At 53.5% G+C, this 13,175-nt stretch overlaps 1 protein-coding gene across 5 annotated transcripts in view; it reads left to right on the top strand.

Moving 5' to 3' along the window:
- MECR (mitochondrial trans-2-enoyl-CoA reductase) overlaps nucleotides 1-13,175 on the top strand; it is a 46,752-nt gene that overhangs the window by 11,467 nt on the left and 22,110 nt on the right. For all 5 annotated transcript variants that reach the window (XR_005068084.1, XM_037057211.1, XM_037057212.1 and 2 more), the window contains 6 exons: nucleotides 288-385; nucleotides 866-997; nucleotides 8,034-8,177; nucleotides 10,830-10,932; nucleotides 11,955-12,057; nucleotides 12,997-13,070. Coding sequence is in view for 4 of the 5 variants with exons in the window: in XM_037057211.1 (XP_036913106.1) it covers nucleotides 288-385; nucleotides 866-997; nucleotides 8,034-8,177; nucleotides 10,830-10,932; nucleotides 11,955-12,057; nucleotides 12,997-13,070 (654 nt within the window). In the remaining variant the exon portion in view is untranslated. The remainder of the gene's footprint in view (nucleotides 1-287; nucleotides 386-865; nucleotides 998-8,033; nucleotides 8,178-10,829; nucleotides 10,933-11,954; nucleotides 12,058-12,996; nucleotides 13,071-13,175) is intronic.

The following is a 13,175-nucleotide window of genomic DNA, read 5'->3' as shown; positions in this document are numbered from 1 at the left end:
CATAAAGTTCACCCAGGCCAGCGGAATCTTGAACTATTTTCTGTCCTAGAGTGGGCGATGCGGCTGAGCAGTCCCTAGGGATTTTCCCCTCGCAGCTAATGAGAGACTCAGCCTGTATGCTGTTCCTTACAGCACCTTTCTCCTTTCTAACAGAACCCAAACTCCTGGGCGCACAACAACAGCACACACGATGGTGCTACCTAACGTGCTCTGGGGAGACGGTGTGAGGGAAAGACGCCCTGTCTGCCCTGGGTGACAGTAACATCTCTCTTTGGCTTTGCGTGCAGACTGAAGAACCTGGAGCTACCTGCCGTGGGCGGGTCAGACGTCCACGTGAAGATGCTGGCGGCCCCCATCAACCCATCTGACATAAATATGATCCAAGGTAGCCTTGCTTTCTGTGGTTTACGTGATTGGCTGCTTTTTTTTTTCGTTTTTGGCTCAGCCACCACCTCGTTTTCATCCCTCCTCAGGTGTGGGTGTGAAATGCCTGGGGTAGCAGCCGTGTGCCCCGGACGCAGATGCGCAATCTGCAGGCAGTGTGAGCCCCTGGCCTCCCCTCCCTGGGTTGTGAGGCTTTTCCAGAGTTGGGAGGATTGCAGTAGGGATAAACCAGTCACAGCGATGAGCCTGCAATGTGCTGGGCTCCTTTCTTACATTATCTTGTTGAATCCTCCTCATAACCATGAATGCAAAAGAGCATTGTCCCCCTTCACAGATGAAGAAGCTGAGGCTCAGAGCGGTTGCGTGGTAACTAGCACAGCTGGTCAAAGGCAGAACCCAGGTTGGGCTTAGGCCTGACGTGAGGTCCATGCTTTCACTGCCCAAGCCTTGTTGGATGACCCTCTGTGCTCTTCTTCCTTAGGGAATTACGGCCTCCTTCCCAAGCTGCCTGCAGTCGGAGGGAATGAAGGCGTCGGACAGGTGGTGGCAGTGGGCAGTAGTGTGACCGGGGTGAAGCCAGGAGACTGGGTGATTCCAGCAGCTGCTGGTTTGGGTGAGTTTCTCGAGGTATCTGCAGGCTTTCGTTATTCCAGATCCTAGTTCACACACACTGGAGAGGTTTGCTCATTGGCTCAGTGCAACTAAGCAATGCAGGATCTATTGTTAAGTCCACAGACCTCACCTACCCTCCGGAGGGGTGGGAGCTGAACACAGCAGAAATTCTGTCACTTCTGCTCAGAAGGTAAGTTGCCTGCTCTCTCATCTCCATGGGCTCGTGTAGATTGGAGCTGTGATTCTCTGAATCCCCGAATCCCTGCTGAGAGGTTCAGTGTGGAACACAAATTAGACAGCCCCTGCCCTCCAGGAGGTCAGGGTCCAACTGAAGGAATCTCCAAACCAATAACCTCAGCAAAGGTAGTGCTACAAGTTCACGGGAAGCGGAAGAGTTCCTGGCGACTCTGTGCGCCTGTGTATCGGGGGGAGACAGTTTTAGGGGAGCATCAGGGCTTCCTGAAGGAGGCTCGTAGAAACAGACCTTTGACAGATGAGTTTTGTCGACGGAGAGGAGCCAAAATCATTGCATTTGGAGGAAACAGAGGAGCAAAAACACAAAGGTGAGTTTGGGAAATGGCAGAAAACCCAGCGCAGCCTCAGCAGAGGATATGCCCGTGGGAGAGGATGGTGTGAGTGGGAAGGTCACAAAGGTAATGCGGCCACACAGGGCCCTGCCAAAGCCAAGCAGAGCGTTAGGGCCCCCTTTTCAGTAAGGAGTTGTTGCTGAGTTATTTATTTAACACTTGGTGGTTTTTGAGGCACAAACATTACATAGAGGAGTCCTCCCAGCAGCCACAGGAGGGAAGCAGGACAGACATTGTCCATCCCATTGGCAGGAGGAACTGAAGCTTGAAAAGAAGCCCTTGCCCAAACTGAAACAACAAACTGAAAGAGAACTCACCAGACTCGCCTCCTCTGTTTTCCCCGCTACACCCCAGCATTAGGACTCTATGGGTTGTAACTTCCAGAGAGTCAATTCAAACTTGCTTTACAAAAGAAGAAGTTAATTGGTCTGTGGAACTGGGAAATGCAGGAGATGGAAGGCTTCAGGCAGAGCTGGATCCAGGAACTGCAGTGATGTCAGAGCTCTGTCTTTCTCTTGTTCTCAGATGGGATCTCCCACACAGTGATATAGTAATAGCAGCAAATATTTATCAACCACTCCCTGTGCACCAGGCACTGTTCTGAAGACCTTACATGTATTGACTCATTTATTCCCACATGAGGTAGATACTGTTATTCCCATTTCACAGATGAGACGATAGTAAGTGTAAAGGATTAAGCCATTGCCCAGGGTCATCTAGCCAGTGAGTGGTAGAGCTAAGATTCAGAATCCCCTCTGTTACATGCCTTTTCATAGATGGCCACCGGCAGCCTGAGGCTCACATCATCCTGAGAACAAACAAATGAACACATCCTGCACAGTGCATTCAACACGATCATATCCCTCTCCCAGAAGGGCACCCACCAGTCCTCTCTGGGTCCTTGCCCATCCGTGACCCCACCACCAGGGCAATAGGGTTGGGCCTGTCCAATCACTTAGTTGATTCCCTTGCCCATCTCTGTGGTATGGAGGGTGGGCCTTGTGGTTGAGAGCCCCAGAGGTTAGGAAGCAGTAGTTCTAGAAGGAAAAGAGCAGGGGGAAAAAACAAACGAACCAGTAACAGAAGTCCACAAGAAGCTCTTTGCTTCTCTGAGATCAGGAGAGCTGCCAAGAATGGCCGCACCCTCTCCTGCCACCTGGCAGTGGACGTGCCCGGCCGTGTGTGAACGGGGAGCTGCGAGGGCTCACTGGACATCGGCTGGTGCTCGGACCAGTGCCCGTGCCAAGTGAGGAGCACACGTGGTGGGGCAGGTAGGCCCTGCCCTTGAAGGGCTCCCGCCTGGGAACAGGAAAACAGCTATACAGCGCAGCATAATGAGTGCCACTCTCACCGATGGCACAAAGGCGAGAGTCCCCTGTCTCGGGAAGCTTTAGGAACTGACGATTGAACTTGGTCAGAAAGACTGAGTAGTGGGAATGCAGCCAGTGGGCTGGGTGAGGAAAAGGAGTACAGTATGGGCGAAGGCACGGCGCCGTCACCGCTGCAGGCAGCTCAGTGTGGCTGGGCCCAGGGAGGGACAGTGCAGAAGCAAGGTGAGGCTGGAGAGATGGGCTGGGGCCCAGGCAAGGAGGGCTCTCATCCACGGTCAGAGGGGGCCTGGTGAAGCCTTAGGAAGAGGAGCGATTTGATCAGACTCCTGCAGTGCAGAGAGTGCTCAGGAAGGGCAGCAGCCACGTGGAGGCAGGAAACCAGTGAGGAGATGCCTGACTTCAGGTGGGGAGTGTCTGAACGAGACAGTGACACAGGACTGCGGAGACGTGGGTTGAAGAGCTAAAGTAACAGAACGTGGTAATTAGACCTGGAGAGAACAACAGAGGACATCTGCCAGGCGTGTGGGTAATTGCACAGGGGATGCTGGTGGTGGTAGTGGCCAGAACAGGGATTTCTCCCTGGAGGAAAAGGGAGTCTTTTAAACCAGGTGCCAGTCGGAGAGGATGAGGATTTTATGATTATCAGGACTATAATTAGCTCAGTTTATTCAGTAAACATTTTGGGAACATCTGTGGTGTACTGGGCCCTAGCATACAGCAGTGAACAGACCTGGTCTTGTGAAGGCTGCAGCTTAGTGAGAGTGGTAATTAGGTTAGCAGCTAAGTCTTCTACTGGCCAAACCTTGGTCATTTTTCTTGGTATTGAGCTGCCTAGCCGTTGCTGTGGCCCTAGGGAGCTTTTTCCCACATGCATCCCAACTAGTCCGAAGGGAGACTGGGCCAGAGAATGTGTGATCTAACCTACCCATTGCAAATAGTCAAACCCCAGCTGAGGCCCTGGCTGGTGTAGCTCAGTGAATTGAGCCCGGGGCCTTCGAACCAAAGGATCCTTGGTTCCATTCCCAGTCAGGCACATGCATGGCCAAATCCTCAGTAGGGGGCACACAAGGGGCAACCACGCATTGGTGTTTCCCTCCCTTTGTCCCTTCCCCTCTGTCAATAAATAAATAAATAAATAGTTTTAAGAACCTGGCTGAGGCAGCATGGAGCAGGAGAAAAGGCACTGGCCTGGGAATCAGATACGGGCTCTCCTTCCACCTGCCCTGTCTGACCTTAAGTCACAACTGTCGCATTTTGGGCCTCAGTTTGCTCATCTCCAAAATGGACTAATAGTCATTGCCTTGCAGCTCAGGCACAGCTCAACTGAGGTAATGGGTGCAGCGATCTTTGCAAACACTGAGTCTCTGTGCATTAGATCAGGGTTGGCAAACTTTTTCCTTGAAGGGCCAAATAGTAAATATTTAAGGCTTTGCAAAACGTACCACCCCTACTCAACTCTGCCATTTTAAGTAGCCATAAACAATTTCAGAAAGTGAGTGTGGGTGTGTTCCAATCAAACTTTATTTACAGAAATAGGTGGTGAGCCAGATTTGGCCCATGGGCTATAGTCTGCCAACACTGCATTAGATGACGGAGATGGCAAAGGGTCAGTGGCACACGTGTGAGGAATGGCTGTGCCCAGAGCTGAAGACTCAGGACCAGCAGAGGGGTGGTGCTCCTTTCCCGCCTGCTCGGCACACGATGGTCTGCACGAACGCCATCACGCCCGTGCGGTGTGGATCTTCACACTGCAGCCCGCATGCTCTCCTCTGCATTTCATAGAGCAGGAAGAGTGAAACTCAGAAAAAGTGAAGTGAGAATCTGAAATCGCACCACTAGTGGGTGGCAGAACAGTTTTGAATCAGGTCTCTCCAGCTCCCAAAGCCTCAGGGTTTCTCCTTTCAACCTGTGAAGGCCCTCAGGGCTGGCCTGGGCACTGTCCTCACCCCACCCAGGTCCTCCTCAGAAGAGGATTAGGGACAGTCAGGCCCCAGAAATCCTTGTCAGGGGCCTGAATCTCCCTTGTCGTGCCATTAAGGGGAATTAGAAGACAACCTTGAGTTCATGCATAAAAGCCGGGCACTAAGCATTGGCACGGACCAGCGTACAGTAAATGTGGGCCGCGATGTGGGGGTGGTAACTACGAAGAGGACAGTGAAGACTTGAAAACCACGCCCAGTGAAGCCCAGAGAACGCCAAGGCCCCTCCTGGACCCAAAGGAACCTTTCAGTTTTTCAGCCTCTTATTTTTTCTCAGTCACAGATCTGCTCTGGGACTGACAGAGCCTTTAATTGTGTCCTGCCCCTTGTCCCCAATTCCTGGTCCCTAAGTTCTCGTATTTTCCACCTCCCACAGCACAATTTGTAGTTGCTTAAGCGGAGAGACGTCCCATACGTGGGACGCATGGCCCCAGGAGACCGTTGGGATCCCAGCAACAGGGTAATGAGTGCGCACACCCGTGGGCTTCGGCAGTTTCGGCCCAGGGCCCTGAGACAGCACGGCCAGCAGACACGGAGCCAGCGAGGCTCCATGGAGTTTCCCTAAGGTGCCCAGCCTCCTGAGTGCGTGGCACAGCCTGACTNTCTCCAGCCCCAAAGCCTCAGGGTTTCTCCTTTCAACCTGTGAAGGCCCTCAGGGCTGGCCTGGGCACTGTCCTCACCCCACCCAGGTCCTCCTCAGAAGAGGATTAGGGACAGTCAGGCCCCAGAAATCCATGTCAGGGGCCTGAATCTCCCTTGTCGTGCCATTAAGGGGAATTAGAAGACAACCTTGAGTTCATGCATAAAAGCCGGGCACTAAGCATTGGCACGGACCAGCGTACAGTAAATGTGGGCTGCGATGTGGGGGTGGTGACTACGAAGAGGACAGTGAAGACTTGAAAACCAGGCCCTGTGAAGCCCAGAGAACGCCAAGGCCCCTCCTGGACCCAAAGGAACCTTTCAGTTTTTCAGCCTCTTATTTTTTCTCAGTCACAGATCTGCTCTGAGACTGACAGAGCCTTTAATCGTGTCCTGCCCCTTGTTCCCAATTCCTGGTCCCTAAGTTCTCGTATTTTCCACTTCCCACAGCACAATTTGTAGTTGCTTAAGCGGAGAGACGTCCCATACGTGGGACGCGTGGCCCCAGGAGACCGTTGGGATCCCAGCAACAGGGCAATGAGTGCGCACACCCGTGGGCTTCGGCAGTTTCGGCCCAGGGCCCTGAGACAGCACGGCCAGCAGACACGGAGCCAGCGAGGCTCCATGGAGTTTCCCTTAGGTGCCCAGCCTCCTGAGTGCGTGGCACAGCCTGACTCCAAGGTCCATCCTCCTCACCTCTGCTTTGTACGCGATCCTGCCTGCCTGGGGGGCACCTGCCACCCCGCCCCCAGTGCCCTTCGACCCCTGCTGACGTATCTTCAGCAGACAGTTCAAACCCATCTGCTTTTCTCCATGCCCACTGCCGGCGTCTTGGTCTAGACAACCATCGTCTCAGGGCTCAATCCCTGCAGAAGCCTCCTGATCGGGCCCCCCATCTCCACTCTGCCCCTCGCCACTCCCGTCTCTTCCTCGCAGCAGCAGAGTGTCTTAAAGCGTAAATCCAGTGGCCCCAGAGTTCTCTTAAAGCTCGTTAAAAACTTCCCATTCACTAAAATAGAGTCTATTATTCTCCATGCTATGGCCCTGAGCTCTGTTTTTCAGACTGTAGGTTATTACCCATTAGCAAAATCAATAGAGTGAGTTGCAAATAATTCTTTTTTACTAAGGCAGAATAGAATAAAGAATGAGATGGTAGGGTAAATATTGGTCCATGAAAACATTTGGCTTCTGAAGTGTGTGTGTATATTTGTGTGTGTGTGTGTGTATACACACACACATATAAATGTATGTATATACACACATATATGAAGACATATGTATTTATATAGAGAGGTACACATGCACATATACCCACCGATAGAGAGAGAGAGATTCATGTATGTGTGTGTACTGAGTTACAACATCACTTATGGTCCCTCTAGTCCAGATCATGAAATTCTCTGAAACATTCACTCAGCCCGTAATACCTCAGCTACACCTTGACCACTCTGCCCATCACTCTGCCCCCCATTTCCCCCCGATGTCCGGCCTCAGAATGCTGCCTGTGCGTCTCCTCCGCCTCGGGTGTCCCTGAGTGGCTAACGACACCATCCTTTAGCTCTTGCCTGTTACCTCGGAGAGACTGTCGCTGACTCCTGTCTAAAGTACTTCCCTCCACTGTTACTCTGTCCCTCTATAATTTATAATTACTGTGTTTTCTTGTCTGTTTCTCACTTGTTCTACTCCGCTAGAGTGGAAACTCCACGAAAGTAAGGCACGGGCCTGCACTGTCCCTGTCCGTGGCTCGTAGCAGGTGCAGGGTGGGTGTCAGGAGGGAGGGGCAGCCCGGTTTCCGGGCGACTCTGGGTGAGTCGCTTCCTCAGTGTGGGGCTCTGCAGAGTGAGGCGGTCAAACTCCGGACTCTCAAGGGCCTTCTCAGCAGTGACATTTTATGAGTCTTTTGTCTGGGACTGGAGGGTGGGTTGGTAGCTCATTTCTTCCCATTTATGGACCTTTTTATTGCCCGTGTCTCGTTTGATCTGTGCAGCGCTCTCAGAGGAGGCCAGCCAGGCTCTTCTGGACAGTGTCATTTATCTGCTAGGTTAACGGAACTCAAGTGACCAGGGGATTAGCCCAAAGTAGCAGACTAACGCCACCGGGTCCCAAACCTAGGGCTCCGACTTCTTCTGTGCCTTTTCCCGTAACCCCACCAAGTCAGCCTGCCCTGGGTGAGAAGAATGCAGACCCAGGAGGAAAATGGGAGCTTTCTCGGCTTCTCATTTTCCTGGTAGTGATGTTATTGTCTTTCCCTCAAAGTCCAGTAGCCTGAGATTCTTAGCTGGGTGGCATTAGCTAAATCTAATGGTAGCTAATGTGGGAACAACACAACCTCACTTAATTACGAGGACTCAGAGACATCCAAAAGGACTTCAAGGTTGTCTTTGTTCTCTAACCCTTCTTTGAAGTCTGCTGTCCTAGAGGCCCATTCACTGAGGAGGGTGGACGGGGGTAGAGGAGGAGAGGGCCCTCCTTCACTACCCAGAACTCCTCTGCTGACCCAGGAACCTGGCGGACCGAGGCTGTGTTCAACGAGGAAGCACTGATCGCAGTCCCCAGCGACATCCCTCTTCAGAGCGCTGCCACGCTGAGCGTCAACCCCTGCACGGCCTACAGGATGCTCACGGACTTCGAGCAGCTGCAGCCAGGTAGGGCCCTGCAGGCGGGAGGAGCTGGCCGGCATCTTCCAACCGAGTGTGACCCAAGTCCTGGTGCCAAGGCCTTGGGAACTCACTGGGGAGGAAGACAGGCCCTCACCCTGGCAAGCGTGGTGTGGTTGCTTCTGCTTAGAGAGATGTTAGCGTGGTTCCTGGAAAACACAGAACCCCCATGAGGAGCACACTCTGGAAAACTGCTGAAGGGTCACATTCTTGGAGCTTGGGCCAGAATCCTGTCATTCAGCAGAAACAGGTTGAGCTGGGCTAAACCCTAGGGATACAAAGCCAGGCGAGATAGACACGGGCCCTGTGTTTTCAATAGAATGCTGAACTCAGGAATTCCACTCGGCATCCACAAATCGCTTTCCAGTCCACACGGGGGCCTGCACGGCTCTCCCACGCTGGATGCGTGCATGGTCAGAGTGTGCAGTGAGGCAGGTGCCCCTGGTTGAGATGCAAGCCCCAGCCTGACAGCCTGGGCCTGAACTCCAGCTTCACCTTTCACTAACTGTGTGCCGGCCTCACAGACCATCAGACTTTGTGAAAGAGAGGCTGGGAATTCTGAGGGTGAGCTGAAACTCTGCAGTGACACTGGCTCGGGGCCTGGCGTGCAGGGCTGTGACCACCCTACTTTCGGCCATTCGTCCTTTTTAGAAATGAGGGAGCTGAGGTCCAGAGATGTAAATTATCCGTGTGAGATTCCTCAGCAAGGACATGACCAAACCAGGTGTTTTGTTTGGGGTTCCCTGATAGCAGAGTCTGAGATAAGGCCTGGGGACACACAGTTCACTGGGGAGGTGACCCGGGAAGCAGGAGTGAGGGAGAGGGGAGAGTGAGATGGAAAGGAGGTTACTGCGGTGGGCGGCTGGGGCTCAGTCCTGCGGGGGGCCCTGGAACGACCCTCAGAGGACCCACCTCAGCATTAACCTGCAATGGCGGGAGGTCACCCACCAACTCTCATGCCCCGTGTGGGAGCTTTCCTGCACGTTGTGCATATCCGCAAGCTGGTAGGACCATGGAAGTCCCCCAGCTTACCCTGCCGTGCCAGCGAGGAGCCTGAGACCAAGAGGTGTTGGAATACAGTAAACTTAGGTGGCTGCTGCCGCCCCAGGCGGGCTGGAAACCAGTCCCAACTGCCCACGGAGAGCCATGCAGGTCTCACAGCACTGGTGGAGCAGTCCTAGCAGGTGTGACTGGGGACCTTTGCTCAGGCCTAGTGAGTGGACACTCTGGTCACCTGTGCCTCACCTCTTTGGGTCACCCCTGGTTTGGGCCACCGCTGTGGTGGACACAGCAGGGCATTCTGCCGTCACCCCACCTCAGGTGCCCACCATGCCTCTTCGCTTTCCTGACTCGGGGCTGGTGTGGCCTAGGCTAGATTGGTGTCGAACTTATGATCTTGACCCACAGTAAGAATTCCATTTTGTATTAAAATCCAGTACATAGACATGTATGAATATACATATAATGGGAACCAAAATTTCATGGACCAATATTTACCCTTACTATGTGTGATGTGCTCTGCTGATTTTTATTCTAGTCCCTTCTATTTCACTAAAAAAAATGCTGCTTATGACCCACTCCATTGATTTCATAACCCACTAATGAATGACAGCCTGTGTGCCGACCCTGACCTCGGAGAATGGGTGTCCTTCTAGGAGGTCCTCTGTGTCTCGCACCAGATCCTGCTGCCTTTCAAGACCCAGATAGCACTCCAGGGGAACGGAGCGCCTTCCCGGGCATGACAGCATTGGCTCCAATTCGGAGTGTCCCAACTGATGCTCGTAGGGCTCCTGCTTTATTGGGAGGGAAACTGCAATTCAGAGAGGCCTTGACTTGTCCTGTCTTGTTCAGTTACCATCTTTGGCCAAGCAGGACTCACACCTGGGCCCATCTCGTTTTAGGGCACCCATTTTCCCCAGCATGCCACACTGCCTCCGCAGGAACTAATTCCAGATCTAAGCCTGGGCTTGGACCACAAACTATAGGACCCTGTTTCAGGGGCTGCGAAGCTTCTCCAGGATGGCTGTCATCCGTTTCCAGGCAGTGAGCCTTTATTAAGCAGTACAGAGGGGGACTAGGCATGGCCTTTGCCTCAAGAAGCTGCAAGCTCTTGGTACAACTGGACCTGTATACAACCAAGTAGAAGATGAGGCCAACTGTGTGGATTAGCAGAGATAGATGCTTGCAGAATGCTGTGGGGAAGAGCCTGGGAGGGCTTCATGGAGGAAGCCACACTTGAGCTGCACTTCAAAGGATTTCAGTAGGATTTCAAAATGAAGGGAGAAAGAGGAAAGCATTGCACACCAAGGAAATAACCTAAGCAGAGACTTGAGGACATAAAAATTGGAGGATGATGAAGGATATGAGATCATTTACACAGCAGGGTCTAAATTACACCCACTGTAGACTCTGAGATGCCAAGTCTTAGGAGGCACCGAGGGTGTTTTGGAAGTTTGGGGGAACCACTGGGAGAAGAGGGAGCAACACTCCAAGGTCTGAGCAGGCTCAGCAGCCAGGTGCCTGTGCCCCATGAGCCTAGGCACTCCATCTCTTGTCTAATGTGATAGGAACGCAGGCTGCAAGCCCTTGACTAATTACATGTCTCCAGGGCTTGATCTGAGTCTCTTCCTGGCTCCACAGGAGATTCTGTCATCCAGAATGCATCCAACAGTGGCGTGGGGCAAGCAGTCATCCAGATCGCCCGGGCCCTGGGCCTGAGGACCATCAACGTGGTCCGAGACAGGTGCGTGTAGGTGGCATCCCAGATCCTGATTTGGGCCTTTCCACCTGGTGTCCCTGCGCCTCCACCAGATGGCGCCCTTGCATAAGCAGGCTGCTCACGCCTGGCTATCAGAGAGGAGAAACTAAGTCTGGGCTTTAGGACAAGCGAATCTCGCAAATGTAAAGGGAGGGCAGGAAGGAGGTGGAGTTGGTGGTGACTGAACACTAGCAGAGTTTGAAACTCTTGACTTGTGATAACCTCATGTTTTCAAAACCACAGTACGTATTTGGGAATGTTTTAAGCTGTTACTCTTTCTATGAACCATCTGACCCAGGGCCTTCCCCTTGCATGAGTGTGCAAGTTTGAAGTGCACTGAATATGGGCTGAAGGACAGGGGTAGGTTCGTCATCTCTGTTCTACACGCGGGGAAACTGAAGCTTCAGAGAGGAAGCGGCCTGCTCAGGGGGCTGCACCAGCAGGTCCATAACAGACTTCCTTTCCTGACTGGTTCCCTTTCCCCCAGATCACCCAGCTCCTACGCCCTGCTGTGCATGGGTGTGGCCGTGTCTGTCGTGGAAGTGCAGGCTTAGGGGGAGAATTGATACTCGCTTCACTTCCCTGCCCCCTCGGGTGTGTAAACCGAAATCGTCCTTTGCCTTGGCCACAGAGCCCCAGGCCCACTCCTGGGCTGGAGTGTGTTTGCACAACACTCTGAAGAGCCCCTTGAAAAGAGCGGGGAGCGGAAAGGAAGTGGAGTTTGTCCTTCACTAGAAGAAATCGGGAAGTGAAATGACTTCTGGGCATGGATGGTTTCGAGCATCCCTGAGCTGGTGGGAGCTGCACAAACCGCCCAGCCCTGAGGAAACCCAGGCCCAGAGATTCGAGAGGTGATGCCCCAGGTGGCCTAGCCCCGCCCGAGGCCGGCTGACACCCAGCCCCAGCTTCCTACAGGGAGGCTCACGGGCTCACGACTGCCTCGGAGGAACCCTAGGAGCCTTGGTGGAGGTGAGCGCCTATGACCAAGGACCATGTTTGCTTTCCAGACCTGACATCCAGACGCTGACCAACAAACTGAAGAATCTGGGGGCTGAGCACATTATCACAGAGGAGGAGCTAAGAAAACCTGAGACGAAAAGCCTCTTTAAGGTACCTCGGATGCGGGGCAGTGCCCTCCAGTCTGTGCCAAGCCCCTGCAGAGAGCTGGGACCTGGCCCCACTGTCCCTCCTCACATCACCCCTCTGTCTCCTCATGGGAGGCTGAAGCCCGTCCCTCGGCCAGGGCACAGCATGCAGCAAGTGTCCAGGGGCTGTGACAGGGGCGGGGGAAAAGACGGGGTAGAGGAAGCCCTGTGTGAAGTGCAACTTTGAGTGTTTGCGTTGGGGCCACGTACCAACATAGCCAATGGGACTCTCAGAGCTGGGAGAGGACCTGAGGAGACTGAAGCACAGATGGGAAAGAAACAGAAAAGAATAACTTTCCTAGGGACCTACCTTCCATTTTATCTGTTAGTCCCACAAAGCAGGTGCTATCTATTTTATAGATGAGGAAACCCAGACTCAGAAAAGATGAAGGATTTGACCGAAACCACACTGTCAAAGTGGTGGAGTCAGGGCTGCCCCCAGGACTCTCTGAACTCAGAGCTTCTGAACCTTCCAGAGCGTCCGTCCCAGCACACTAGTAAGTGCCCAAGCCACATGTCAGCCTCTTGTCACTGAACCCCCGAGTGACCGAGCACACGCTCTGTCAGGAACGCACGCCCCTTGAGGACACTCCTGACACAGTGGGTCTAATATGAACTGAGCTCGCGGTGCCAAGAAGAGGCGCTCTTGGGGAGGTGAAGTCCTTGGGGGTGGACTGCACGAGCCCTTCCTCTCTTCTTTCCCAGAGGAGGTGAGATCTGCATGAAATTCTCAGACAGATCATAGGATTAGGTTGGTAAAGAAAAGGCCATTCCCGAGCAGGGGAAAACATCCTGTTTTCTTCACCCCCACCCTCGGGACACAGGGCCAGGGAAGTGGTGGGTAGCAGCGTCAGCCCCCACGTGCGGAGCGCGAGCCCCTCACTGCAGGCCCCTTGTTTTCCAGGACGTGCCTCAGCCTCGACTTGCTCTCAACTGCGTGGGCGGGAGGAGCTCCACAGAGCTGCTGCGGCACCTAGCGTGAGTCTGTGAGCCCTGCCGGGGCAGTTTGCCGGCGCTCCCCGGGCCTGTAGCTGCTGGGCCAAAGTCATGTCCTAGTTATCTGGGCACGTCCTGTCTCGGCCA

Source organism: Sturnira hondurensis, unplaced genomic scaffold, assembly GCF_014824575.4.
Source record: "Sturnira hondurensis isolate 20B ecotype Veracruz unplaced genomic scaffold, ASM1482457v3 Scaffold0009516, whole genome shotgun sequence".
In the NCBI taxonomy this organism is placed as follows: Eukaryota; Metazoa; Chordata; class Mammalia; order Chiroptera; family Phyllostomidae; genus Sturnira; species Sturnira hondurensis.
The sequence above is the reverse complement of the archived record's forward strand: the minus strand, read 5'-3'. Positions and strand labels throughout refer to the sequence as shown.